We start from the raw sequence: 26,656 nt of genomic DNA, 5'->3' as shown, positions 1-26,656 counted from the left end.
GACATTCAGATAAGCATAAAATCTCGGTACTAATAGATTTTCGGGGGATTTGCAGTCGCATCCTATATTTGTGCCACCTTTTAATCTGTACCCTATTTTTAAAAATTATTGATTTGGTAGCCAGCTGATAAAAAATTCGTAATAATATGACAATTATACCCTAACAAAAGATATAAAACCTGCATCACACATTAACCGCGTGATCTGCTACCTCATTCGTGAAAAAAGATCTCCTCCTCTCCTCTCAGTAGTGTATGGGCCAAAATCCGATAAGAGTAATCTTGTTTAAGAGATAGCCAATAACTGACTAGGCTGAGGTCACGCTTAAGGAATAACATATTGGCGAGCTGAGCAGTTAAGGCCGAGGTCGAGCACTTACGTCGGCCCAAACGGCTAGTTTAGTGATAAGATATTTTAAAGGAATATTCCAAAGAATATTCTCTGCACTCATACTTTCAGTTAGGTGGGGGAAAATGTCCCATATAAGTGGGAATAGAGAAAGAAGAGAGAGGTGTGTGATATTCTATATGATAAGCTCTCTCTCGAAAAGTTGACTCAAGTAACTACAAACATTATCTTTACAAAAGATTCGATTGGTTGTTTGTCCCAAGCTTTCTCACATCAGATCCGAGAAAGTCTTCTATATTTCCACGTTTGGTTGCCTTACATCATTGTCAGAGAGAGAATCATCCACCTTATTGAATATTCGGGTGAATCATTCTCTCTATTTACATTTATTGCCATTTATCATATTTATTGCTTGTCATTATTCCCTCATTCATTCATAACAAAATCATTAAACACCCATTTGGTATTTAATAGCCTTGAATGCGGTTTTTATATTACTCCCTTCGGTCCACAATAAGTGATTTTTGGCTTTTTTGTGGTCCAAAATAAGTGATTTTTTCAGATTTCAAGAATGAATTAATTATTTTTTCCTACATTGCCCTTGAAGTAAATAATATTGGAGTATGTGTTAGGAGTGTTTATGTGAAGAGACAGTAAAGGTTAATATGGTCAGTTTCATTGCTAATTAATGTTAAAAGGTGAATTTCTTAATATGTGTCAAAACAACCAAAAAATCACTTATTTTGGACCGGAGGGAGTATTGATACCCATCAATCTTGGATCTAGGATTTATTATAGTTAACTAGAATTTACCCATTATTATTTATTTATTTAATTTAACAAAAAGGCTTAATACTTTTTGGTCAAACAAGTAGCTTTTATCAAAAAACCAAAAACTTGAACCAGATTCATCTTTAGAATCACACTTGCATGAAGTTTTTTGACGAATATAGCATGAAGTTTTCATGTTGAAGTCTGAAGTTTTAATCAAATACAAGCTAAAACTTCAAGCTAATGTAGCATGCAGTTGTTTCACGTTGAAGCTAAAACTTCATGCTAATATAGTACGGAGTTGTTTCACATTGAAGCTAAAACTTTATGCTAATACATGTTATTTAGTTCATTTGCTAAAATTTCATACCAACAGATGCTGAAGTCTACAGTTTTGTCATGACTTTTATCCGAAACTTCAGTCTAAATATGCTGAAGTTTTTTAGTTCATTTGCTAAAACTTCAGACTAAACATGCTTAAGTTTTTGTCCTGCAGTATGTAATTTTCTAATGAGTTTTTGCTAATGCATGCTGAAGTAATTTAAATCATTTGCTAAAACTTCATACCAAAACATGCTGAATTTTGTCCTGCAGTCTACAGTTTTGTCATGAGTTTTATCTAAAACTTCAGTCCAAACAAGCTGAAGTATTTTAGTTCATTTGCTAAAATTTCAGACTAAACATGCTTAAGTTTTTGCTAATGCATGCTGAAGTTAGTTAGTTCATTTGCTAAAACTTCATACCAAAACTTGCTGAACTTTTGTCCTGCAGTCTACAGTTTTGTCATGAGTTTTATCCGAAACTTCAGTCTAAACAGGCTGAAGTTTTTTAGTTCATTTGCTAAAATTTCAGACTAAATGCTTAAGTTTTTTGCTAATGCATGCTGAAGTTTTGTCCTGCAGTCTACAGTTTTGTCATGAGTTTTATCCGAAACTTCAGTATATTTTGCTGAAAGTAGTCTTTTATTAAAAAGGGCAAAATCGTCTTTTCAAAACGCTTTTAACAAAAAATCGGGTACAAATGCAAACGGAAAAATAAAACATGTATAATTTAAAAGGGGCGCGACCAAATAGGGCGCTCCATACAATTTTTATCAGATTTTCTATGCCAATAATTCGAATTTGGTTGCCCCATGCAATTTTTATCAGATTTTGTATGTCAATAGTTCGAACTCAAAATATCTAGTTAAAATGATTAAAAATGAAGGTATCTTAATTATTCCACTATACCTATGTATTCCACTTGGCATTCAACTACTAGTGGGAGTTTTACGGCTATTTCGCAATGAATGAAATAAATAAAACCACCACAACGGACGCAAGGGACATCTTTGTCGCCTTTTAAAGCTGTTTTTTGTTTTGCCCATTGTTGTTTTTCGTCTATAGGCGTTCGACGCCTAAAGAAAAAAAGGAACCATTTTCTTCATTTTCTGTTTCTTATTTTCCTTCCCCCCTCTCCCTGTCCCTGATCTTTGAAAAGGCTTTCAAGAAATCCACCGATTTGGCACCGTGTTAAGCAATTTGTATGTTTGAGTTAGAAAAAAAGGTAGTGAGCAATTTGTAATGGTTTTTTTCTAACAAATTATTGGAGTATAAACTACTTAATTACCATTTGTTTTTTTTTTGGTCGAATATTGTTCAAATAAAGTTACATACACTACCTTTTAACTGATTTGGTTGTATAAATATTTTTATATTATCATTGTATAAAACTTAAACTCCAGCAGTGAATTCAACAATGAGGCTAATGATGGGGAGGGAGTCCATTGGCCGCTTTGGGGAGATCAATTTCCTTTGCCCTTACATTTGGAAGTGACAAATTGCTCTTTGTTATGTTTCTTCTTGTATTTATTTTTTCTGTAAAACATATGTTTTTTTTACTGTTTGGTTAATCATATATATGAATCAAAAGCAAAAGGCATAAGTAATACTTTACAGAATTTTGTTCGGCTAGTCATACAAAGTTTAGTTATTAACCTTTCAACTTGTGGTCCCTCGGGTACATCGATCCAACAAAAAAAAATTATTTTTAACTTGTGCGGTATAAATTCCTTTTAATTTTTTTATGCAATCAAAATGCAAACAAGTCATGTGCTTATAAGCCAAATCACCAAAAAACAAAAATTGTACCTTAGCCTACTTATGATTATTCAACTTATGAGCACTTTTAATTTGCCCAAAAATTTTAACACATGATCAAAGAACTGCAATGTATCATTGGAATTAGCTTTGTGCGATTAAATTTAACAAGCTTTATTTCCGCCGCTATTAGTAGGTAAAACATCAAGGATTTTGGTTGTTCGGTTTCAAATATCTCAATATTATCTTTAACATATGATCAAGGAACTGCATGGTATCATAAGAAACATAGACAAGCGACACATGTACAACTACTTTTATAATTTTAGCACAAACACAACTACTACTTTTATAAGATAAAATTTATGGATTAATTCTTAGAGTGTTGTACAATAATTTGGCCGTGCAAGTGTCACATATGTTATCTTCTCTTGAAAACGTAACATAACACACAAAAATATTCCACGGTTAAAATAGAATGACAAAGTATTATACAATATCATCAGTGTACAATTATTTTTATACCATTAAGTCATCAAAAAAATATTTACGGGTAAGCCTTCTTAAAATAAAGATTTATAATCTTAGATTATCTGCTATAATAGGTAAAGATGATCTGATTTGTACACTGACAATGTATATTACTTAAACTCATTATAGAGCAAATAATAACATGAGAGCGTGCCGAAGAGTAAATGACCAAATGACTATTGGTTGAGAAGATATAGAGGGTGTTTTGGCTTATCTACGCGTTTGGTAAAGTTAAAAATGTTTATATGCCAAGTGCTTATAAGTAAAAAAATAAGCCAAAAGTCATAAGCTAGTCACCCCCAGCTTATCAATTTTTTAGCTTATAAGCACTTTAAGTTTGACCAAGATTTTTACTGTTTTATCCTTAAAATATTCTTTTTTAGAACAAAACTCCTACATCGATATACCTAACCCCCCCCCCCCTCCCCCCCGCACCTCTTCAAGTCTGCAGTTCTCATTGACTATTAAGCATATTCTCTATTCCTTTGCATATTTGTATCTATGTGATTGTGTATTAATTTTTAAACTGTATGTAATAAATGAGGACATCAAATATTTGGTGTATTGCTTTCTAAGTATTGTGGTGATGAAGACAGTGTTTGTTTATCTTCAAATATTTTGTCCTATTTAGGTTTATTTTTTAATGAGAAACTTTTGTCAATTTATTAATTATTAAAACTTATGATTATATATTTCTCATAAAATAAATTATATTTATCATAAAAATGATCTTATCTAAGCATAGTTGTATTTAAAATAAAATGACAAATAGAATATTTTGTATTTAAATCGATTTGGAATCTAAAATTTTGAAGAACTTACGTCCTTATAAGTGTAAACAGTTCTAAGGTTATTTAAGTAATTTTAACAGAAAAAGAGCTTATAAGCACTTCTTTATCAAATACTGCAGCAACTTATTATCAATTTTAGCACTTGTACCCAAACACATAACTGCTTATTTATTAAATTAGTTTCAGCACTGCTTTTCAGTACCTAATGCTTATCAGCTATTTCAAATCAGCTAATCTAAACGGGCTCATACTGCGTTTCTTTTCAATTAAGGATCATTCTGCACCATGGTTTCCTGTGTGTTTCATGCACGGAACAACGATGCACCAAGTCTCTTTCACAACTGATAATTTCAATGTCAATCGCCTTGAAGATCAGAAACAAAAATTATTATTAATAAATGTATTGATAAGTGACATATAATCCGAATTAATTATCTTCATGTTGTAGTTTATATAATAAGAAGACAAGTGACATTTATTGAAGTGACCAACTCATGCCGCATACTTTATCCTACAAAATAAGTTACATCTCTTCAAACATAAACAAAGAAGAATCAAGAAACTGTACTCTTTGGCTGGGTCAAACTACCTATTAAATCTTATTATTTACATCTCTCTCTCCAAATTTAATCCTTTTTATTCTAGATTTCTGTATATCAAACAGAAACCCTCCATATGTTATCACAAGAAGCATAAATAATTAAATAAAGAACAAAAATCCATCTTAACAAGTGCAAAGAAACTTCCTAGCTCTATTTATCATTTGACAGGATCTTCTCTTCTCTCTTCATATAAATACATACCATTTCACCAACCTAGTTCTGCAATAAAAACTATCACAAATCCATGACTTTAATTCACAATTCCTCACTCTTGTGATCTATCTAATTTTACTTATCCCAACACTTAACATTCGCAAAAATGGCAAGGAAAAGACGGGCCAGTGAGGGACTTAGTGAAAATAAAATGCACAATGATGATCAAGCTGGGAATGCGGCCTGGGAAGAGATGGTAAAGGAAGCAGCTACAGCAGCCGCGCTCGGGGGAGCGCGAAGAGCACGAAAAAGATTTGTGGGTGTTAGACAAAGGCCATCAGGAAGATGGGTTGCTGAAATAAAAGACACCATACAAAAAATAAGGGTGTGGTTAGGGACTTTTGACACAGCTGAAGAAGCAGCAAGAGCATATGATGAAGCTGCTTGTTTACTTCGTGGAGCCAATACTCGTACGAATTTTTGGCCTAGTTCTTCATCTTCTTCTTCTACTCCAGCTCTTCCTTCAAAAATTACCAACCTTCTTCTTAATAGACTCAAAGCTAGAAATAATTCCATAGCTGCCGCTGCTGTTTCTTCTTCTGATTCTTCTGAGCCTGTGGAAACTCGTGATCAGGACAAACAGTTAGAAGAATACAGAGATGAAACAGCTTATTTTTCTGATTCGCAGTTTATGGAGTATCTCAAAGACCCTGAAGATCAAATAATTGATAATAGCATGAGCACCAATACGTGTGCAATTGCCATGAACAATTTCACAAACACCTTGGACGCATGCTTGACTGAAAACGATTACAGTGTAGTTCAGCCAGTGATGAAAAGCGATGAAATTAACTCGATTGGTGGAGAGATTAACAATAATATTGTGGAAGTAGACGCAGAAGAAGAAGATGAGATTGAAGAGGAAAATGATAGTAGTGATATAGGAGATGTAGAGCCAATTAGTTTCCACTTTGTTGATGAAATTGAATCGTCGTGTTATTATTCACCATTTGAGATTGCTGACGAGATTAATTCAACAGACACAATGGATCAGCAGGGGATATTTTACGGAGACGAGTCATGTATAAGTGAGGCTATGAGGAGGATGAATTACGAGAGGAAATTCTCAGCATCACTTTATGCATTCAATGGGATTACAGAATGCTTAAAGTTGAAGCTGAAATCAGGAGGAGTTGTGCAGAGAGAAAGATCTGAACAATTAAGCAGACTCAGAAATGCATGCAAAAGGAACCGTAAAGAGGATGAGAAGAAAATTAATAAAGAAGGAATTAGCACAGAAATGGGTGAAAGAAAGGAAACTGAATACAGTTCACAAAGTTCATTAGAAACTGGACAATCAGAGACTAGTTATGAAAGTGAATTGTCTCTCTGGAGCTCAATTGATTTACCACCAATCTGCGCCTTTTTTACTTAGAAAAAAACATTGTTCTAGGGATTTTCTTGGTTTCTTTTCTTTTTAGTTGTTGTCTAATCAGGTAACTTTTGTTTTCACAGGGTCAAGATGAAGATTACTCTGTGTTCGTTTATCTTTTTAAAGATCAGTAGACACTGATCTTGGTCTCGGCAAAACAAGGCATCTAAAGCATAATGTTAGATGTTATCTTAGAATTCATGAGTTTGGTTTGTGGAATATAATATACGACTTATTGTCCAACTTTTGATCTCTTCAAATTTGAATTAGGTCAATTCGTCATGGTTTTCCAGTGAGTTATATGTAAATAAAAAGAAAAAGGGACATTGCCTCCATTTTTCAAATTAATATAATGGAAGCATAGGTGAACCAAGAGGTCACGGGTTCGAGCCGTATAAACAGCTTCTTGCAAAAATGTAGGGTAAGACTGCGTACGATAGACCCTTGTGGTCTGGCTCTTCCCCATACCCCGCATAGTGGGAGCTTAGTGCACCGAGCTACCCTTAAGCACAGGTGAATCCAGAACCAATGAGTTCAAAACTATTACTATGTTCTTGATCTTGAAGGCTCGTTTATCTCAAAAAAATCATGTTCTTACGCAACATATTGTCTAAATATTAACATAAAGTGGTTATATCTCAGAGTGATCAAGGTCTGTAAGCTTACAGATTGTCAGAACATAAAGAAAAGAAAATCCTGTGAAACCGAAAAGAATAATAAATTAACTAGGAGAGAGGTGCGCAAGAGCACACTAATAAATTAAAGCCAAACAATACAAAAGGTGTCAAATGACTCATCATCTTTTGAATGCTTCCCGTTAGTTCAGTCTGTTAACTGAACACCAGGGAACCAAGAACAATAGAACACTATAGTAAGCACGTTACAGATGGGAAAATCTAGAACTCCTAGCGAGTCGACAAAAAGATTTGCTAGGCACCTCTGACAAAGCAGGGTGGAATTTAGTAACAGAAATTTTTGTAACTGAGCTGGTATATCAATTATATACATGGACTAGCTCTCTAGGCAAGCATCAATAGTTTTACAGGTTAGATCAAGATTGCCCGACTTTAGAGGACCCGAAGCTGAGCAAGGAAAGCAGCACAGAGATCCAAGAAAAGGAACTGTGGACCCTGTACTCTTTGAAGGTCAAGCAGGTACTTCTCCTCCCGAGTTTTATAAAGCTGCAATCGTTCACAAATTTAAAAGAACTCAGTTTAAAGGAATTTCAACAATATCCAAGCTCATTAGCTGATATTTAAAGCAGTATAAAAGAGAAAAAGGGTCATCCAAACAATGTACTGTCACTCAAGCACCACAGCATAGACTAACTGGATTATAGTGTTCAAAAGAGAGAAATACTAACACAAGACCTTCAATAGAAGTCCAAGACTATATTATTCGGTAAGGTTTGTGCTTTAAGTAATATCTATCCAAATTTGCTTCTAAAACATACTGGAATACTAACTAAAAGCAAGCAAGAAATTTGAAACAATGCCACAAACATCCATTAATTCACTGAAATTCAGGGATATGCTTTAAACACACAACAGCACTCACAAAATCTGCTTCAGGACCTCCATAGTAAGCCTTCCACCGATCATGGACATTATACTTCACCATCTTTACATGGAGAAGATTTCTTTCTCACCTAACTTATTCTGTGTTGTTTGCTTATCAAAAATAAAAACAAAAATTATTTGATGCTGTTTACATCATAATTGAGCTCTAACATTCATTTGTATGCCACAACATAGACTATCCAATGCCCTTCAAGATAATCATACTTTCTGTGAGGTTCTCTAATTCTTTTAAACCCTTGTATGAGGGACTTTTCACTTTTAAATCAAATATTATTACATGTAAAAATATTCAAAATATTCTTAACACAGTCTTAAAGGCTAAAGCAGCATCATACGACCATATACGTAGCGCTTCACAGGCATATGAAATCTAGATACAGAATGGCAGGATATTCGTTACCTGAACTTCAAACTTCACTGCATAAGGTATAGTGACACCACCGTTCTCAATGATGGTTGAATCATCTCCAAAGAATGGATTGTGTATGGAATTATTACTCATGCCTTCATGATGTCCAGGTACGCCAGGAACCCATTGGCATTTCATGTTGTAGGGTCCGATCTTCTTCCAACGTACATTCAGTCCTTGCAGAGCTTTCAGAACTTCTGTCATTATCTCACGTGGATGCGCTCGAGACTAATGCAAAGCCAAAACAAACGGTGTAGCATATTGTTTATCAGAATAAAGACCTAGATTGGGTTAAAGGAGTTCAATTGAGAACTCATTCAATTGGCAAATGTCATAAATGGAACAGTAACTGATTTTGACCAATGAATCAAGATCTTCTCGATGCCCGTAAGAATTTTGACACACATTCCACATGAACCTATGAAGAAACAAGTTCTCAAACACTGTCTTTCCTCCCTCCACTGGTTAACAAGAACCAATTTTCGCACATTTTTACGGTAATAACTAAATAAGATAAATGTATAGCGACTTGCTTGAAAGTCCACATACCTGGAGCCCAAGAGCCCATTTCCTTTCGACAGGAAACTGCCTCGCACCAACTTGTTGAAAATCCATTATTCCAGGCAAGTGTTGCCCAACAGGGGAAGCAACAGCTTCACTTGAATTTATTTGATGATAACCGTATTCCTGTAGTGACATATTAAAACATCCATAAGCAAAATTGTTTCAGAGAAAAGATAGGATTAGAAAAATGCAGCTTAACTAAATAATTAGATGCTCAAAATGCTGTATTTTTAGGGAAGAGGTCCATTACAAATTGGTAAGGAAATGCACTCCTTGTTTACTGAAACAGATCACAAAGAAACTGCAGATTCGTTCAACAAAAACATGCAAAACGCACCATAGTCTCCTGGAATTCAGCTCCCATGTAGCCACTGGAAGCACGAAAGCGGTTGTCCAGCAGCAAATAGTACGCCACAGTACCCTGAAACATTGAAAAATGTCAAACTGGCTGTTCAGATTATTTTAACAAAAAAAGAGAGAAAGAAGATGGTTGGATCAGTAACACTACCTCATTCTGAACTCTATTGCAGAGAGAGGCGACAAGGCTGTTCCTGTCAAATCCCCTTTTGACCACCTCTTGAAGAATATCTTCATCAATCTGCAATTAAATATTTTAATTTACCAGGGAAGATTATCTGATTCATAACAGTATTTAAAGCTGTAAATTGAGGAAAATCGTGAATGGAAATGCTAAGAAGACCCTAGATATCATATAACAGCCAGATGGTGAGTGAAGATTTGTAATACCAGATCACTGAAACAGCAGGTAAGAACTCTGTTCTTGTATCAAAAGATAAGCGATGCTTGAATTGATAAATAAGGATATCATATTCAAGCATTTAAAGGGAATCCGGTTCAGCAAGACAAATTTGACATTTGTCCTAACAAAGTCTGATTCCCCCCCCCCCCCCCCTTCTTTCTTTTTAGCTATTATATATTGAAAGCAGACCAATGTGCTCTTATAACAAGAACGTTGCAAAGCAACTCTCAACTTCCCCAAGGTTCAGTTTTCTAAAACAATTGTTAACTTATTCAAACTCAGATGCAAGACTAAATGAGCATTACCTTTCCTTTCTCTTTAACCATTCCTTCACTCTTTTTCTCTGGGAAGAAGGGCAGGGTAGATAGAATAAGGAGATAGTCTAACATCCTTAAAGGCAACAAAGATGCATAAGCAAATAGGGAAATAGAGGCTGCTTAAGTTGATCGTTTAGCTATCCAAGCATCCTATAATGCATTCCAACATTCCCACCATATGATGGCTCTGTCAAGATGCAAGCTCTTCATATGATAAGCACAAAACAGAACTGTAAGAAATGCAGAAAGCAAAAACTTGAAAGACTAAAACCATTATATACATTTGATGTTGGTCCCAACAAACCTTTTTCGCTTGTTGCATCGTATCTGGTGGAGGTACAGCTAAATAGCGTGGTAGATGAGCTTGGAACCAAGGGTGCATACGAATCTCAGGAATAGTCATTCGCTTCATAGGGTCAACTATAAGCATCCTTGGGATCAGATCCCTTGCACCAGCTGATAAATGGCTGGGCAGAGTATACATACCGCCCTAAAGACATATAATACACAGATAAACAAGAATAGCAATTAGTTGAGGGAGAAGCTTCAACACATGAACTATGTACACTTGGACAATTGCCTTTCTTGTTTTTAATTTGGAAGGACAAAGTTTATAAATAAAATAATGGACCATAAACTGAAGTTGGGATAGAATATTAGTATGTTCTGCCAGACCTATGAAAAGTTTTGCTACACAAAAGTATCTGACTAATAACGTATATAATACCTAACGTAGGATATGAGGCCAAATTTTGCATTCACTTCAGTCCCACCAAAAATAATTCTGTCCAATACAAATGTCTATAGGGCATAGGCATTAGATATGTGGAAAATTAGCTTTGTTTCCAAGATTGGAACCTAGGATGCTATGTGGTCACACCAAGGGTCAAGCATCAGCCATTTCACAAAACAACTGTATGAAGATCAAAACCTAATAATAGTGGATTCCAAACAAATTGCATACCTTTATTTTCTTAAAGAGGTTGGGAATGTTTTCATCATCAAATGGAAGGGTGCCACAGAGAAGAGCATATAGAATAACACCACAGCTCCATACATCTACCTCAGGTCCAGCATATAACTTACCTGATATCACCTACATGGACAAATGAAGATCGTAATGAAGCAAACTTTTAAGCAGTGTACCATGATACTGGGAAGGACCTAAATAATATTATTATCAACTCATTTTATATGCAACAGTACCTCCGGCGCAGCATAATTTGGGCTACCACAACTTGTCTTGAGAAAGTGACCATCACGCATGATATTACTCAACCCAAAATCTGCAATCTTCACATTCCATTTGGAATCCAAAAGGAGGTTCTCAGGCTTAAGATCTCTATGAACCACCATGTTCCTGTGGCAGTACTCCACACCAGAGATTATCTGTGTTTGAAGAATAAGAGTACCATTAATAATTAATAGGTAAACAGCATGAGAAAACTCAGAAAGGAGGTCATAACTCCACCTGCTGGAAGAATTTACGTGCTTCATCCTCTTGTAGCCTGCCCTTCTCCACAATGTAATCAAATAGCTCACCAGATTTCACATACTCCATCACAACATATATATCTGATGGTGTCTCTACAACCTCATACAGCCGAATGATGTGAGGATGCATGAACAATCTCAATATTTTAATTTCCCTTCTCACTGCCAAATGTCAGCATTGTACGACTCTTAATACAGTCTATAGACAAAACCACTAACAAAGTAGTATCTGATAAATATGAGCCAGGTTTCAGAGAAAGTAATGACCAATGTCAAGAGCAAAATCAATTTCCTCCATCATACACATACAAGCTACCAATTCGTATAGGAAATCATTCAGAAATCTACATTCCACTCCCTTCTAAAAGATGATCAAAAGACAGAAGGAAAGGGATAAAAGAGGAAATTTATCGAGAAAATCAGGAAGGCAACACATAGGAAAGTTTATTAGTTAGATAACAGTCTTCATCTGCGAAGATGGGGCTTGTCCCTCTCCACTTGCCTACTTCATGCTTCTTCCTGATAGAATATGGTAGAAAGGAAAAGAAGAGAGAACTCTCAGATCACAAACTGTTAAAGATTGACGTTATTAATTCCAACTTGTCCAGTCAATTGAATGGTTTGTTCTTAGTTGATTGTTTAGCTGCAACTCCCACACCTGGTTATTGACTTTGGATTGAGGTTGGTAAAACCAAATAGGGTATCCAAGTTTAATACTATCAACCTTCTGACATACTTATACTTACTTATAATTTTCTCTGGGACATTAACATTATATTCAAATTCTTTTGAAACTAATTTACTTTAGGGCTTTAAAGATTATCAGTATTATTGTTTCTCTAATTCCATCCATTGAATATCTAGAGGTGCACCTTTGCAAGATCGAGCTATCTAAGTCAACCCTCCTCCCCATTCCCAAATAAAAACGAAAAGGCTGAAGCTTGGAAGGGCCAATGTGCAATGAACGAGGAAGTGTAAGTGCCATAACATTTTAGTTGCTTTCACAATGCTCTTCAAAACATAAGAATGAGTAAGAAAGAGTGTTTCTAAAGGCTCGTCTGAAATGCGCTCAAGCTCTGAAGTTGGGAGCAATGTACGCTAGGCGTTTCACTTCTCCTAGGCAGTGCTTCAACATAGGCATCAAGGTGTATATGTACTTATGATTATTCTCTCTTGCATTACATGTATATTTTTTAAAAATAAAAAAATTCCGTATATTTGCCTTTCAGTAAACCAATGCTTTAATTGTGCTTAAAGACTCCATAGACCATTGTACTTCTCTATGCATGCCTTTTGACAATATTAACTAGAAACCTGAGCATATTTAAGAATCAAATACAAATTCAAGCTATGTTACTGGGACTCTTCAAAAATGTTGTTGGGTGCGAGCCGGATCCTCCAAATTTAGTGCATTTTTGAAGGATCCGACACGGGTGCGGAAACAATTTTGGAGAGTCCGAGCAACATAGAATTCAAGCATAACGAGAGATTTGATAGACAGGCCGGTCACCAATGGCATAAGAATTAAGATCCTTCTCTGCTTGTCTAACTCAAGCCAGATAGCAGCAATCATATTTGAAACCATCAAGACCTTGTAGAGAAATGAAACAGTATTTACAAGTTTTCCTATACCTTTTTCTTCCATATCCATGTTCTTGATTTTCCGGCGATTGAGAATCTTGACAGCAACTTTATGCCCTGTTAAGGTATGTTCAGCTATTTTAACTTTTCCGAATGATCCAATGCCAAGAGTTTTCCCAAGCTTATAGTTCCGTAGAAATGACTCCACGCTGCTCCCACCTTGGACTGTTGATCCATCCATTTTCCTATCAATGAAGAGTAATTTGCTAGAATTAGAGGTTAATGTACACAGGCACTTATCATGATTCATTTGCAGAGAAGTATGATGCCAAAATTGTGCAAAAACAAAGCTGGCGTGACACATGAACTAGTGACAAAAAGCTGACGTGGCATATTCATTTTATATGTGTCCTATTTAGTTTAGGGATTTTGGAACAAGGCATTAATATAGCTAAACCGCAAAATACGGTTAACTCAATAGGGACAGGTAAGATAATATTTTTTATCTTAACAGTTCATCCCCCAGGAGGGCATAGAAATAGCTTCAAGAGGATCTCCACTAGTTTTGATCCTACACTATACATACATACACACATATACATAGCACCACAAGAACATAGTGCAAAATATTAGGTATAAATTTCAAAAATGTAATATGAAGATGTTGAGGGATGTGGGGGCATAGCAAGATAGATAACTTTAGGAATAAAAATATTTGGGACAAGGTGGGCGTGGCCCCCGCGGAAAACAAGTGCGGAAGAGGCTTAGGTCTCATTTGTTTGCACTTAATGGAGGTCTGAATCTTAATCATTTAGATCTCATACATTAAGTGCGTTTGTTTTTAAAGTCTGAATCTTAATTATTCAGATCTTAATCATTAAGTGTGTTTTTTTTTACTTCACAACCACTTAATGGGTGTGAATAGGTCTGTATGATTAAGATCTATAACAGAGACTTAATTTCATTAAGATGCTATCACATATTCATTATTAACTGACGCCACCGCCTACCATTATCAACTACCACCATGCCACCACCACTACCCCCCCCCCCAAAAACCACCACCACCACCACGCCACCATAATCCTCAATCATAGCCGCCAACATTATCAACCATCACCACCTACTATCCCCACCACTCCGACCACCATATAGCATTCTCACCCAGAATCATCACTCATCCACCTCAACTACCACAACTGGTCACTCCATCACCATCAACAATCACAGACGAAACTGCCCATCAATAATAACCTACCACCACCCACCCACTACCTTCCTCAGTCACAACTGCTACCACCACCCGCCATTATTAACTATCATCACCTACCACCACCATCCTCAATCATAATTGCCACCACTACTAATCACTACTAACTACTAGCACGAACCACCATTATCAACCCAAACTACCACAAACCACCGTCTCTAGTCGGCATTCACCCGTTAGACATCACCACCAACAACTATCATATTTTAAAAAACTATATATTTTATTGATAGAATATTAGATTAGTTAGTATTTCATTTGAATTTTATGTTTATTAATTTTCAAATAAAGATAAATTTTATACATTCAGATGTTAAAAATCAAACAGTTTTAATTATTTCTATTCAGATCTTAATACACATCTTAATATATTCAAATGTGTATTCAGATTCAGACGTCTTAATCTTAATACACATCTTGATATTCAGATGTGTATTCAGATTCAGACGTCTTAATCTTAATAAAAACAAATGAGGCCTTAGATGGTTCGGATATGTGAATAGGAGAGGAATAGATGCCCTCGTAAGGAGGTGTAAAAGGTTGACTTGGTAGGTTTGAGGAGAGGTAGAGGTAGGCCAAAGAAGTATTGGGGAGAGGTGATTAGATAGGACATGGCGTTGCTTCAACTTACCGAGGACATGACCCCTGATAGGAGTGTGTAGAGGTTGAGAATTAGGGTTGAAGGTTAGTAGGTAGTCGTGTATTTTCCTTGTCCATACCAGTAATATTAAGGTTAGTTTTGTATTTTCTTATTTTTAGATTTTTATTATTACATGTTTTATCTTTCGCTTCGGCTTTCTTGTTATCTTGTTGATGTAACTGCTTGTTGTTATTGCTTCCTTTTGCATCTTTCCTTGAGCCGCTGGTTTATCAGAAATAGTCTATAGGGTAAGGTCCGCGTACATACTATTATCCTCAGACTCTACCTGTGGGATTAAACTGGTCTTTTTTTTTTTTTTTGTAAATATGAAGACATCCGGGTGATGCTTGGATAACACATCGCATGATTGAAGAGCACCACTAGTTAAGGAGCTCCTCAGCAATAACCATAAGCAATTGCCCTTCGGCATAGTGAGTACAAGCTGCATACATCAGTAGGGCCTAATCCAGGAGATGTCTCAAACCAACGGGGACATAAGCAAGGAAAACATAAACTCAATTTGGTTATTAGTCCAAATATTTCCTAAAGGTAGGCGCCCACGGGATTTTAGATCATAGATGGCACCTCTAACCAACATTCAAGCTTTCTCTTACCTAGTTAAGTAAATGAGAGGAATTTCGAAACCCTAAAAGGAACCTCAATGGTAGCATAACACTAGTTCCATGGATAAATTGTTGAACTTTAAATAACTTTAATTGTCTTCCCTAATTAGCTTTAAGGAAAATCAATTAATCAACTTGCCTCAATTAAAAACTAGTTGGGGTTTTGGCTGTATGAATCATGTATACCACAATTCTGCTCTATTTTGGCCAATTCCATTCAAAACAAAACAAGTCTATCACAGCGAAAAGAAATCTAGAAATTCACAAATATCTTAAATGAAGAGACCACAGATCTGAGAAATTCGAGGACGCAAAGAAGGAGATTGTACAAACACGAATTGCATACATGCAGAGATAGCGTTGAAACATGAAATTGAGAAACTCACCGGCGAGGAGCGATGAAGCTGCGTTTTGAAAACCAACGTAAAGAGAAGAGCTATGCAGAAGCGAAAGCAGTGGTATGAAATTGAAGAAGAAAGGATTGGGAAAATTAAGGGATTAGGTTCGGCATTTGGGTTATGTAAAGATTATAACTAGATTCATGGAATGCAGGGGAAGGAAGTTGAGTGCTTCCTTCTCCCTTTAATTTCCTTTTGAAGTGTGTTACTATTATAAATATTTCCTAAATTAAGCTTAAACTTAAGTCATCTAGAAAATATTCTCATATATTTGTAAAAGAAAGATCGGACTCATTTTATTCCATAAAACATTAGCTTGGGCACTTTAACTATTTCACCAGATACCTAAAACTTATGCAATAATTGTTGCAAACTTTATTGACCAATAAATCATATTATTCCTGGATGTTCTATATAGTTTTTAGTAAGTTTTAGATATTCAAATTCTTGATCATATAATTTTTTAACTCTAATGTGATATTTTATTTTTTAAAATAGATTTTAAGTTTTTATTTTAAATTTTTTTAACTTCCACCAATAGTTATTATAAATAAATAAATATGTTAAATTTTGTATTTAGCTAAACATCTTTATATAAAGGGAGAGAGTTTTTTTTTGGTTCAATTTTGAAATTGAGAGATGTCCAACTTTACAATACAACAGTAGGAGTAGGGGTGTACAAACCGAACCGGAAAACCGCACCAAACCGAAAAGTCAAACCAAACCAATTAAAAACTTCGACTAGGTTTGGTTTGATTTGGTTTGGTATTGAGTAAAAAAATCCGAACAAAACCGACATATAAATATATAATTTTTATATATACTTTTAAGATTTTATACAAAAAAAATTTGAAAAAATATCTAGAAATATTAGGGATTATCATGCAGGATATAATATTCAATAGTATAAGTGCTCCATAATTTCCCTAAATATCTTGGGAATTGAAGAGGACAGATTTGAAACTCATTCGGTAATCTTCTCCTGAAGGTAGGCATTTCCTCAATTATTAACCTTAAATAATGGTTGTATGATCACTCTCTCATCAAGTGTTACTGAAATGCGTCAATATCTTTGTTCTTCCATATTCATATCATATGTTAAGATCTACTAAATTGTTATATCTTTTTCGAATGTGAAGTAATTATTATTATTTAGGTATCATATTGATTTTTATGTTTAATTACTAAATTCGGTTAACCTTGAAAGTGTACATCAACGAAACATTATTGTCAGACGACTAAAAAATAACTATTATGTGTTACTAAGAAAATTCTCTCATAAGAAATATATTTTAATAGATAATATGTTTGTCAATTTTTTATATTTTTACTAAATATATATTTACTTATCAAAAATTTAACAAAGTAAGATTAAAATAATATTTAGGTAATTAAAACCCGAAAACCCCGAAAAATCCGGCAAAACCGAACCAATCCAAACCGATATAGTTGGTTTGGTTTCATTTTGATAAAAACTGAACCAACTCGGTCCATGTACACCCCTAAGTAGGAGAAGGAGAAGGAAGAATCCGACAAGAACAATACAAATTTTCTAGCGCTGAACTACCACATAATTCTTAAAGTTAGACGCACTCCGAAAAGATTGGGTGTGTAAGGTAATTTTTTTTCGCAAAAAATATCTCATTAGGATTTGGTCCATAGTTCCTAGCTAGCTTATGTACTTAAACTTTGGAGTATGGATTACGACTTTTGACGAGTGCTAGCGTATATAAAGTTCTAATTCGAACTCTGTCAAATAATAGTATAGAAAGATGTCGAATTAGAGATTGGTTTATCTATTCTGCAGACGTTTCTTGTTTCAATTACTATTTGAGAAAATCAGAAAGAGTTGAATTATAAATTAACTAACTAAAAATGCATGAAAAGAGAAATAGAAAATATTTATTTTTCACAAATATAATAAAAAGGTGTTGGGATCTTGACTTCACTAAATATTTTTATTATATAGTAGAATTATGTTCTTCAATTTTATTTCTCAAAAATGTATAAATGCCTCTCACGATCACAAATATATATTATTACTCAAGTTGAATAATTAATTGCACTCCTCTCGGTTATACAAATTAATATTCAAACTAGTAATACTAAAGAGCCAGAAATATATGATTGAACTAAAACATGCTCTTGTTAGTAAGTCTCTTTCGGTTACCCTGCTTGTTATAACTGATTATTACACTATTCGCCTCTCTCGATTACAAATAAGTATAAAAATAATTATAACAACAAAATAGATAGATGTTACTAAATAAATATTAACATCTATTGATACTACAATTAACTATATTATTTCTTCCGCCTCTCTCGATTACAGAATTAATCAGTTAATATTGTTACATCCCGCATTTTCGTATGTTGGAGTTTCATCGTAAGTTAACCGACGAAAGTTCGGGAATGAGATTATTTTGAGATTATAAGCACTGTGCTATTTTAAACAAGTGATAAGTAAATTCGTGAAGGTGAGAAGATAAGCGAATCGTAGAACATGATTTCATCGAGGTTTGACATTTTGAGCTAAAATACGGTCCGAGCTATAATACCCGATATTTATGGACTAGTGCCATACAAGGTACCACATGACCATGATAGTAAGGTGTATAAAATATGTTAAAAGTGAGTAGTATTATAAGTAATTTGAGATAATTCTTATTTATGTGAATAATTAGCAATTTTAGAGGGAGATTAATTATTTAATTAGAGTATTTGGATAAGTTTTGACTAGTCTCTAATGTGGCAGCCCACCCTTCTAATTAATGACTCATAAATCATTATGATAAGGTGGCACACTAAGAAAGATTGGTGGTCTCTAGCCATCATAGGGAGGCCCACACCTAAAAGCATAAAGACAACACTTTCTAATTCACCCAAAAAAAATTATTCTCATCTACTACATTAGGAAAGAAGTCTTTAGTAAGGGTAATGGTTTGTAGTAGCAACGTAGTTGATTCAAACCTTTAACGCGAAGACCATTTAATATTATAGCAACGTGGGATTTGCGATTCTAAGGGAGTACAGTACAATCTTTCTCAGATTTTCCCCTACATCGATCTGCCGTTACGTGTTGTTGCAATAGACGTGTGTTAGAGGAATTGTCAAGAGAATTGGTCCAGGTATGTTAAGGCTATACCTTGTTTCCTTTTGGCATGATCCATACGATACAAATGAAACGAGCAAATGCTCGACTTCCATAAATGACTCTATTCATAGAAATATAGAGGTTCCTATGTTCTTGATTCCCATATGTCTTATTATTTCTATCGTTTCTTCATGGGTCTCAGAAAATATGTAAGTTCATAAAGTTTACTTCATGATATTAATCAAAGGCATAATGGTCTTATGACACTCCGAGAGATTTTATTGACGTACTTCTCATGCATTTCATTCATTTATACATGCACATTGACCCATGAATATATATATATATATACATGGGTNTTGTTTTAACATTTTTGAAATTATTCCTTTTGTACATTAGACAATAAGTAATGAGTTTTACTGAATAGATACTGATGTCTTTAACAAACTCAATATTAAATAATCCCATATATATATATATATATATATATATATATATATATATATATATATATATATATATATATATATATATATATATATATATATATAGGGTCGTGATGGAGCCGGACACCACTGTCAGGCAAGCCAACACCAATTTACTTGAAATTTCTTGTTTTAACATTTTTGAAATTATTCCTTTTGTACATTAGACAATAAGTAATGAGTTTTACTGAATAGATACTGATGTCTTTAACAAACTCAATATTAAATAATCCCATAATCATCCCAGAACCCGGTGTCACAAGTGCACGAGCTATCTCTAAGAAACAAAATAATACAACAACTGTCCGGGAATGCAAATAGGACAGAAATAATTATGGAAATCTGAAAGAGACTTCGCTGGCTGCGGGTCGTCTCGAGAAGTGCAGCTCACCTAAGTTTCCGTGTCAACAATGCTGCTACGCCCACTAGGCCGCTAGAGATGCAGGTGCCTGTGCAACAAAAATGCACAGCAAGTGTAGCATGTCTACGAAAATAATATGTACTCAGTAAGTATCCCACCTAATCTCGAAGAAGTAGAGACGAGAGGTTGACTTCGACACTTACTAGTGGCCCAATAATGGTACATCAATAATATGACAAATCGAGGATTTATATAAACCTGATTGTAATTCAATAGAGCGAAGCAAGTAAACAATTCTTCCTTTTATGTGAAATTTCCAAATTTCCTTTTTCATCATTTATACATATATTTTTAAGCCGGGAAAAAGCAATATCAACTTCATTAAATTCAAGGCAAGCAATACAAGCATGCGCAAATCATGCCGAGGACGTACGGCCCGATCCAACGATATTTAAACTGTGCACTGCCAGAGGGTCGAATGGCGCGAACCATAGATGCATCTATTTAATCTACCGAGGCGTTTGGCCCGTTCCACAATATATAAACACATTCAAACAGTCAATCATGGACTCATCAAGGAGCAATTTATCCAAAGAAAAGCCAATTCTCTTTTAACAATTCAAAGAAATGAAGTTTAATACTTTTCAGAAATTCATTTACTAATTCGATGTGATTTAAGCAATTCAAAAACTATTAATAAGAGTACAATTATTCCAAGTATAGCATGCTTTTGGGTCCTAGACTACCCGGACTTAAACATGATAGTAGCTACGCATGGACTCTCGTCACCTCATGTGTATGTAGCCCCCACAAATAGGAGAACAGATCCAATTAATTCACCTGTGGGGACAATTCCCTCTCACAAGATTAGAAAGGAGACTCACCTTGCTCCGAAGTTCCCTAACCGGCATTCCACGCCCTTCCGAAGACTTAAATTGCTGCACAACGCTCTAGAACTAGCCAATAATTATGCAAATCCATTAATATAAGTTCAATTACTCATAATAATCCAATTTATAACAATTCCTAACCCCGATCGAGAAGTTGACAAAAACGCCCTCGGGCCCACGTGCCCGGATTCCAAAATTTTTCGAAGATAAAGTTTACCCATGACCTCACGAACTCAAATATATAATTTACTTTAAATTTCATGTTCAAAATCGTGGTAAAATCCAAAATATAATTTTCTAGGTCTTCCACCAAAAACCCACAATTTTCACTAATTTTCATGCTCTAATCCATGTAAAATCCAAGTATTTAACTCAAAACTAGTGGAAACCACTTACCTTGACATGGATGACAAAGATGGAGCTCCAAAATCGCCCAAAGATCAGCTCCCATGGAGAAAATGGGGTTGAAATGAGCTAAACCCCCGTTTTAAACAGCCTTACTGATTCCAGCATTTACAACCTGCGGTCACTTGACCGCTTCTGCGGTTCCGCAGGTGCGAGCTACCATCCGCTTCTGCGGTCCTCCTCCAAGCCTTAGTTTACGCATCTGCGCTTCTCCATCCGCAGGTGCGGTCCCGCATCTGCGACAAATCGACCGCACCTGCGGTCCCCAGCCTGGCCGGCCCATTTCCGCTTCTGCGACCCAAGGGCCGCTTCTGCGGCTCTGCACCTGCGGCCCAAGCCTCGCAGGTGCGGTTACACCAGAAGGCAGCTGATCACTTCTTCTTCAAATTCCAAAATTGATCCGTTAACCACCCGGAATCCACCCGGGGCCCCTGGGACCCCGTGCGTTCACACCAACCAGTCCCAAAACACATTACGGACTTGCACGAGGCCTCAAATCATATCAAACAACGCTAAAATCATGAATCGACCTCCAATCCAAGCTTAATGAACTTTAGAAGTCCAATCTTCTACTTTCGATGCCGAAACATATCAAATCACGTCCGATTGACCTCAAATTTTTGCACACAAGTCATATTCGACATTACGGACCTACTCCAACTTCCGGAATCGGAATCCGACCCCGATATAAAAAATTCCACTCCCGGTCAAACTTATAAAAAACCTTCAAATTTCTAACTTTAGCCGAATGACTCCAAAATGACCCACGGGCCTCCGAATTCACTTCTGATCGCGCTCCCAACACCAGAATCACCATACGGAGCTATTCCCAGACTCAAAATTCCAAACGGACATTGATAACACTGAAATGCACTTCAACCCAAACTTATGAAATTCCTACAAAAATGCTAACTTCCACAATAGGTGCTGAAACGCTCCCGGGTCTTCCAAAACCCGATCCGGACATACTCCCAAGTCCGAAATCATCATACGAACCTGCTGGAACCTTCGAATCCCGATTCCGAGGTCGTTTACTCAGAAATCCAATCTTACTAAATTCTTTCAACTTAAAGCTTCCGAAATGAGAATTCTCTTTCCAAATCAACTCTGAACTTTCCGGAATTCAATTCCTACAAGTCATAATACCTAAAATGAAGCTGCTCATGGCCTCAAACTGCTGAACGACGCGCTAGAGCTCAGAACGACCGATCGGGTTGTTACATCCTCTCCCACTTAAATATACGTTCGTCCTCGAACGTGCTAAGAACGGCGCTGGAGTTGTTTGAAATCACAGTTTAACACCTTGTGCACCTACCCCTGTTACCACAACTCAGTTGAGCACATTAGCTCGAGAAATTCTGAAGATATTCTCTTTTATTCAAACAAATAAGCTTAGAACCCAATTCCAACATCCGGAATTCTCTGTCAGTCCCGCTCCCAATATATGGACACCGTATAAATCACCACATGATGCACCGATACAAGATTACACACCCTTGCTGAATTCACACTATGCACCACGTCATTCTCCTTCTATGAATTTCCAAAATTATTATTTTTGATGATTCATTTATTGGATTCTCATATCTATGCTAAAACATAGCTAAGATCATTTTTGCATATTTTTACAAATTTATTTAGTATTTTTTAAGCTAAATAGCATATAATTGCAATATTAGCCTCTTTTGTGATCTAATCACATTTATATTCATAAAAAATTAAGCCCAGTATTTTTAAATTGATAATTATAAATTATAAATCTTTTTAATGCTTTTAATTTGTTTTCAGAAATTAATTTGCTATTTTTTATATAATAAATAAGGGAAAAGTGGCTATTTAAATTATAGCCAGATTTTGCTTTCAGTTGTAGCCCAAATTGAACCCATTCCCCAGCCCAATTTCATACCCAATTAACCCGACCCAAACCCTATATACACCTACCCAAACCCAGAACCCATCTACCCGATCAAATCCTGACCGTTGATCTCCCAGATCAACGGTCCAAATGAACCTTTCCTTTTTAATCCCTAATACCCCCTAACCCTAGCCATTCCACCCAGCCCGCCGCCCTCAGATGCTCTCATCTCCTCTCTTTGCTCTCAACCTAACCCTAACCCCCTTCAATCGCCGCCTTCTTCTCCGGCCATCTCCGGCGACCACCTTTCAACCCCAAACCTCCAATGGTTTCCCCATCGCCTCGCTCATCATCTCTGAGTACTTCAAGGGCTCTGGGCCATGCTGATTTGGATCTAGGGTTTCTGTTTTGTTCATGGCTTCTCCGGTGTGATTTTGGGCAAAATCACACCATATTTGTACGATCTTTGAGGTCCTAAGCAGGTTCTCCCGTTTCTATCTAGGTTTCCTTTGAAACCCTAACTTTGTTAGAATCTCTTAAGATCTGTGCTATTTTTGGCAATCTAAGTCTGTTTCTTTCTATGTTTTTACACTATTCTCAAGCTTCTTCTGAAAAATCACCGATTTCAAGTTGTTTTACTTTCTTTTAAAAGTTAGGGTTTTTCGGAATTTCTTCTACACTCTGTTTAAATCGACTCCTCATGTTTTAACTTCTATATCTCAAATGATTCTATGTGTTTACTCCTTTTTCAACTCGTCTATGTTGAAAGCCCTAACTGCTTAGCCTCAACCTTAGGTTTTTGAATTTTGTTTTGATAATATGTTCGGTTAATCTGTGTGTTTCTATGATTCTGTTACTTTTGTCCTATGTTTGCTTTGTTAGGGTTCCATATTATGGTTATCCTTGCCTATTGTATGATTTTGCCTTATTTTTGTTCACGAATGCTTCTGATTCTTCACTTCTCCTACCTGCATCACGCTTAGCCTACTAATTCAAACTATGCTCTGCATGAATCTTTCATTTCATATGTGATTCTTTGTCCTACTCGACCTCTTAGGGTTTTGATTTTGCTTACCATGTGTTCGTTCTTATAGAATGGGGGTACATCAGTGTTATCTCCTATTCTTACATCTTTGAATCCTGTGATTGATCTTTCACTGATTCCGCATGATTATTCTACTGATTTTTTACCTTGTAGAATGTTTTTCTGACCTTATTCTATGGTTGATTATGCTATTAATTGATTGTTATATTATTTACTTTATTAGGACCTTATGAACCTAGCCCTAATTGTTTTCTCCGTGCCTACTATGTTTGAAGTATTTCCTTAACTGTTATGCTCCAGTTACCATTGATTTCTTTCCTTATTTGCTACCTGTTCTTACCGTTCGAATTGATTCCCTTAATTAAAGGAAGTACTTATACTGATTTGATGCTAATTGATACCTAGTTCCATAATTACTGCTCGACTTTGATTCTTACCTTATTATTCTACCTAGCTTCAAACTATATATAGGCTCTTTCATCAACACACACAGACACGAACTTTTTTGGTTCTGAACACACACTTACACTCAAAAAGAAAAACTCTCTCTTGCTTATTACTACTTGTGCTACTGTTTGCTGAGTCGGCTGAAAGCCAAGGCTATACTTTGAAGTCCTGCTTACTTTCTTTACTGCACTTTGCTTCTTTAACTGGTATGTTCTGATTAATTTTTCAGCATCAACGACAACATGTTTCTTTACTGTTTCTTTCCTTCCAGTTTGCCTCCTGTTTGTATTTAAATAGTTCCATTATTAATGCATGCTATGTTCTGCCTTTCTGTCTGAATAAATGCTTTTGTTATTTATCATAACTTGTGGACTTTGAATCCCTATCCCTAAGTAGTTGGTATCTGCGGTTGGTTTGGGGCATGACAACATTGAACATTGCAGTTCATGACCCAAACTTGATCCCTTTGGGATCACAACCTCCATGTTTCCCTTATTTGTTGTGTGTTCTGGTTGATTTACAGGCATGTCAGCACTTCCTATTGCTGTGCATGCCCAAAGTTAACCCATGCCCAAGTGTATAGGCTCCTTGCAATGGATTCTCAATCCCCTGCCCCCTTTTTGTGAAGTTATTAATTCCCTGAAATGTTAATGGCTGTCTCCCATCACCCTTTCCCTCTCCTTTATTCCCTCAGCCCTTAAAACTCTGTTCCTGCACTTTCACTCTCTTCTTAGACTTAAGTTCTGCCCCCTTCATGTGAGCCTTGCCTTGGGACCCATGAGCTCCTCTGAACTTGGACACATGAGGGCTGGCATTTCCGCACTGCACTCATCTCTATTCTGGTTGTGTAACTTGGGTGTGAGCACTGCTCGGGGTCCTATTGAGGCCCTTAGGGGACTCTGACACACCCAGTTCTGAGAAAGGCTTTGAAATCAATGGCATTGGCAATGATACGGTTCCTTGTATATCTCAGATAGGAAGTCAAATCAGGCTTTCCTATGGTTGTAGTTTTTTCTTTAATTCTTTCTTTTATAATTCGGTATTTCAGGTTTGTAATAAGTTGTAATAAACATTTGTTCTTGGCTAATGAAAAGGGTTGGGTGATCATGTATGCTCAAGGGTAGACAATATGCCTATTGGACTGTTTTAAATTCTTTGCGTTCTATACTGCATCTTAGACACCATGACTATAGGGTTTATCTCAATTTCTTCATGGTCAAAGTCACACCTAGATAACCTGCCTATAGGACGTATTTAAATTATGCATGCCACTTAGATATCATGTTTTAGGTTCTAAATAGCTGAAAATAAGTGTCATGTTCGTAATGCTGAAATCAGTAACATATAGAAATCATGACTATAGGGGTTCTTAAATAAATTTGATTCGTTTCATTCACACTCAATGTTAGATATCATGTTCATAGGGTTTAAATCAGCAATAATAGATACCATCACCTGCAGAATCTGAAATCGGTCTGTTTTAAAAACCAGTCTATTCTGAATCAGTTTTAACAATCTAATTCCCTTACTTAACGAGGTTTAGCAAGCATGCCTATAGGATCCCAAACAATTCATTTTTACTGTTTCGCCGTATTCTGAATTAAGTAGATATCATGCCTATAGGACTCCGTCTAAACATTTAGGCAAGCCTTAGGTAATAACAACAATAAAACTGAATTCGCCTCTGTTAATTAATAACTGCTCCAACCAGCAGGCAGGCATGATTTGGGCT

General features: G+C 35.9%; 2 protein-coding genes across 2 annotated transcripts; one reads left to right on the top strand and one right to left on the bottom strand.

Moving 5' to 3' along the window:
• On the top strand, window positions 5,261-6,941 carry LOC109234960 (ethylene-responsive transcription factor ERF119-like). Its single transcript, XM_019400994.1, has one exon. The coding sequence runs from the start codon at window positions 5,441-5,443 to the stop codon at window positions 6,707-6,709; it is 1,269 nt and encodes a 422-aa protein (XP_019256539.1). The 5' UTR covers window positions 5,261-5,440; the 3' UTR covers window positions 6,710-6,941.
• Window positions 7,406-16,561, bottom strand: LOC109234079 (SNF1-related protein kinase catalytic subunit alpha KIN10-like). The gene is made up of 11 exons (XM_019399926.1): window positions 16,331-16,561; window positions 13,463-13,656; window positions 11,808-11,992; window positions 11,543-11,725; window positions 11,301-11,432; window positions 10,641-10,826; window positions 9,768-9,857; window positions 9,597-9,680; window positions 9,245-9,382; window positions 8,687-8,923; window positions 7,406-7,887 (listed from the first exon to the last, which is right to left on the bottom strand). The coding sequence occupies exons 2-11, from the start codon at window positions 13,650-13,652 to the stop codon at window positions 7,774-7,776; spliced, it is 1,539 nt and encodes a 512-aa protein (XP_019255471.1). The 5' UTR covers window positions 13,653-13,656; window positions 16,331-16,561; the 3' UTR covers window positions 7,406-7,773.

The sequence above is a fragment of the Nicotiana attenuata genome, chromosome 11 (genome assembly GCF_001879085.1).
Source record: "Nicotiana attenuata strain UT chromosome 11, NIATTr2, whole genome shotgun sequence".
In the NCBI taxonomy this organism is placed as follows: Eukaryota; Viridiplantae; Streptophyta; class Magnoliopsida; order Solanales; family Solanaceae; genus Nicotiana; species Nicotiana attenuata.
This window is presented reverse-complemented; position numbering and strand designations above follow the sequence as displayed.

Excerpts from the sequence above, each read along its gene's own strand:
- LOC109234960 (XM_019400994.1), top strand. The coding sequence starts at position 5,441 with ATGGCAAGGAAAAGACGGGCCAGTGAGGGACTTAGTGAAAATAAAATG.
- LOC109234079 (XM_019399926.1), bottom strand. The coding sequence starts at position 13,652 with ATGGATGGATCAACAGTCCAAGGTGGGAGCAGCGTGGAGTCATTTCTA. Across the intron at positions 9,858-10,640 it reads CGATGCAACAAGCGAAAAAG|ATTGATGAAGATATTCTTCA; the intron begins GTTTGTTGGGAC and ends ATTTAATTGCAG. Across the intron at positions 8,924-9,244 it reads AATGGGCTCTTGGGCTCCAG|TCTCGAGCGCATCCACGTGA; the intron begins GTATGTGGACTT and ends GCTTTGCATTAG.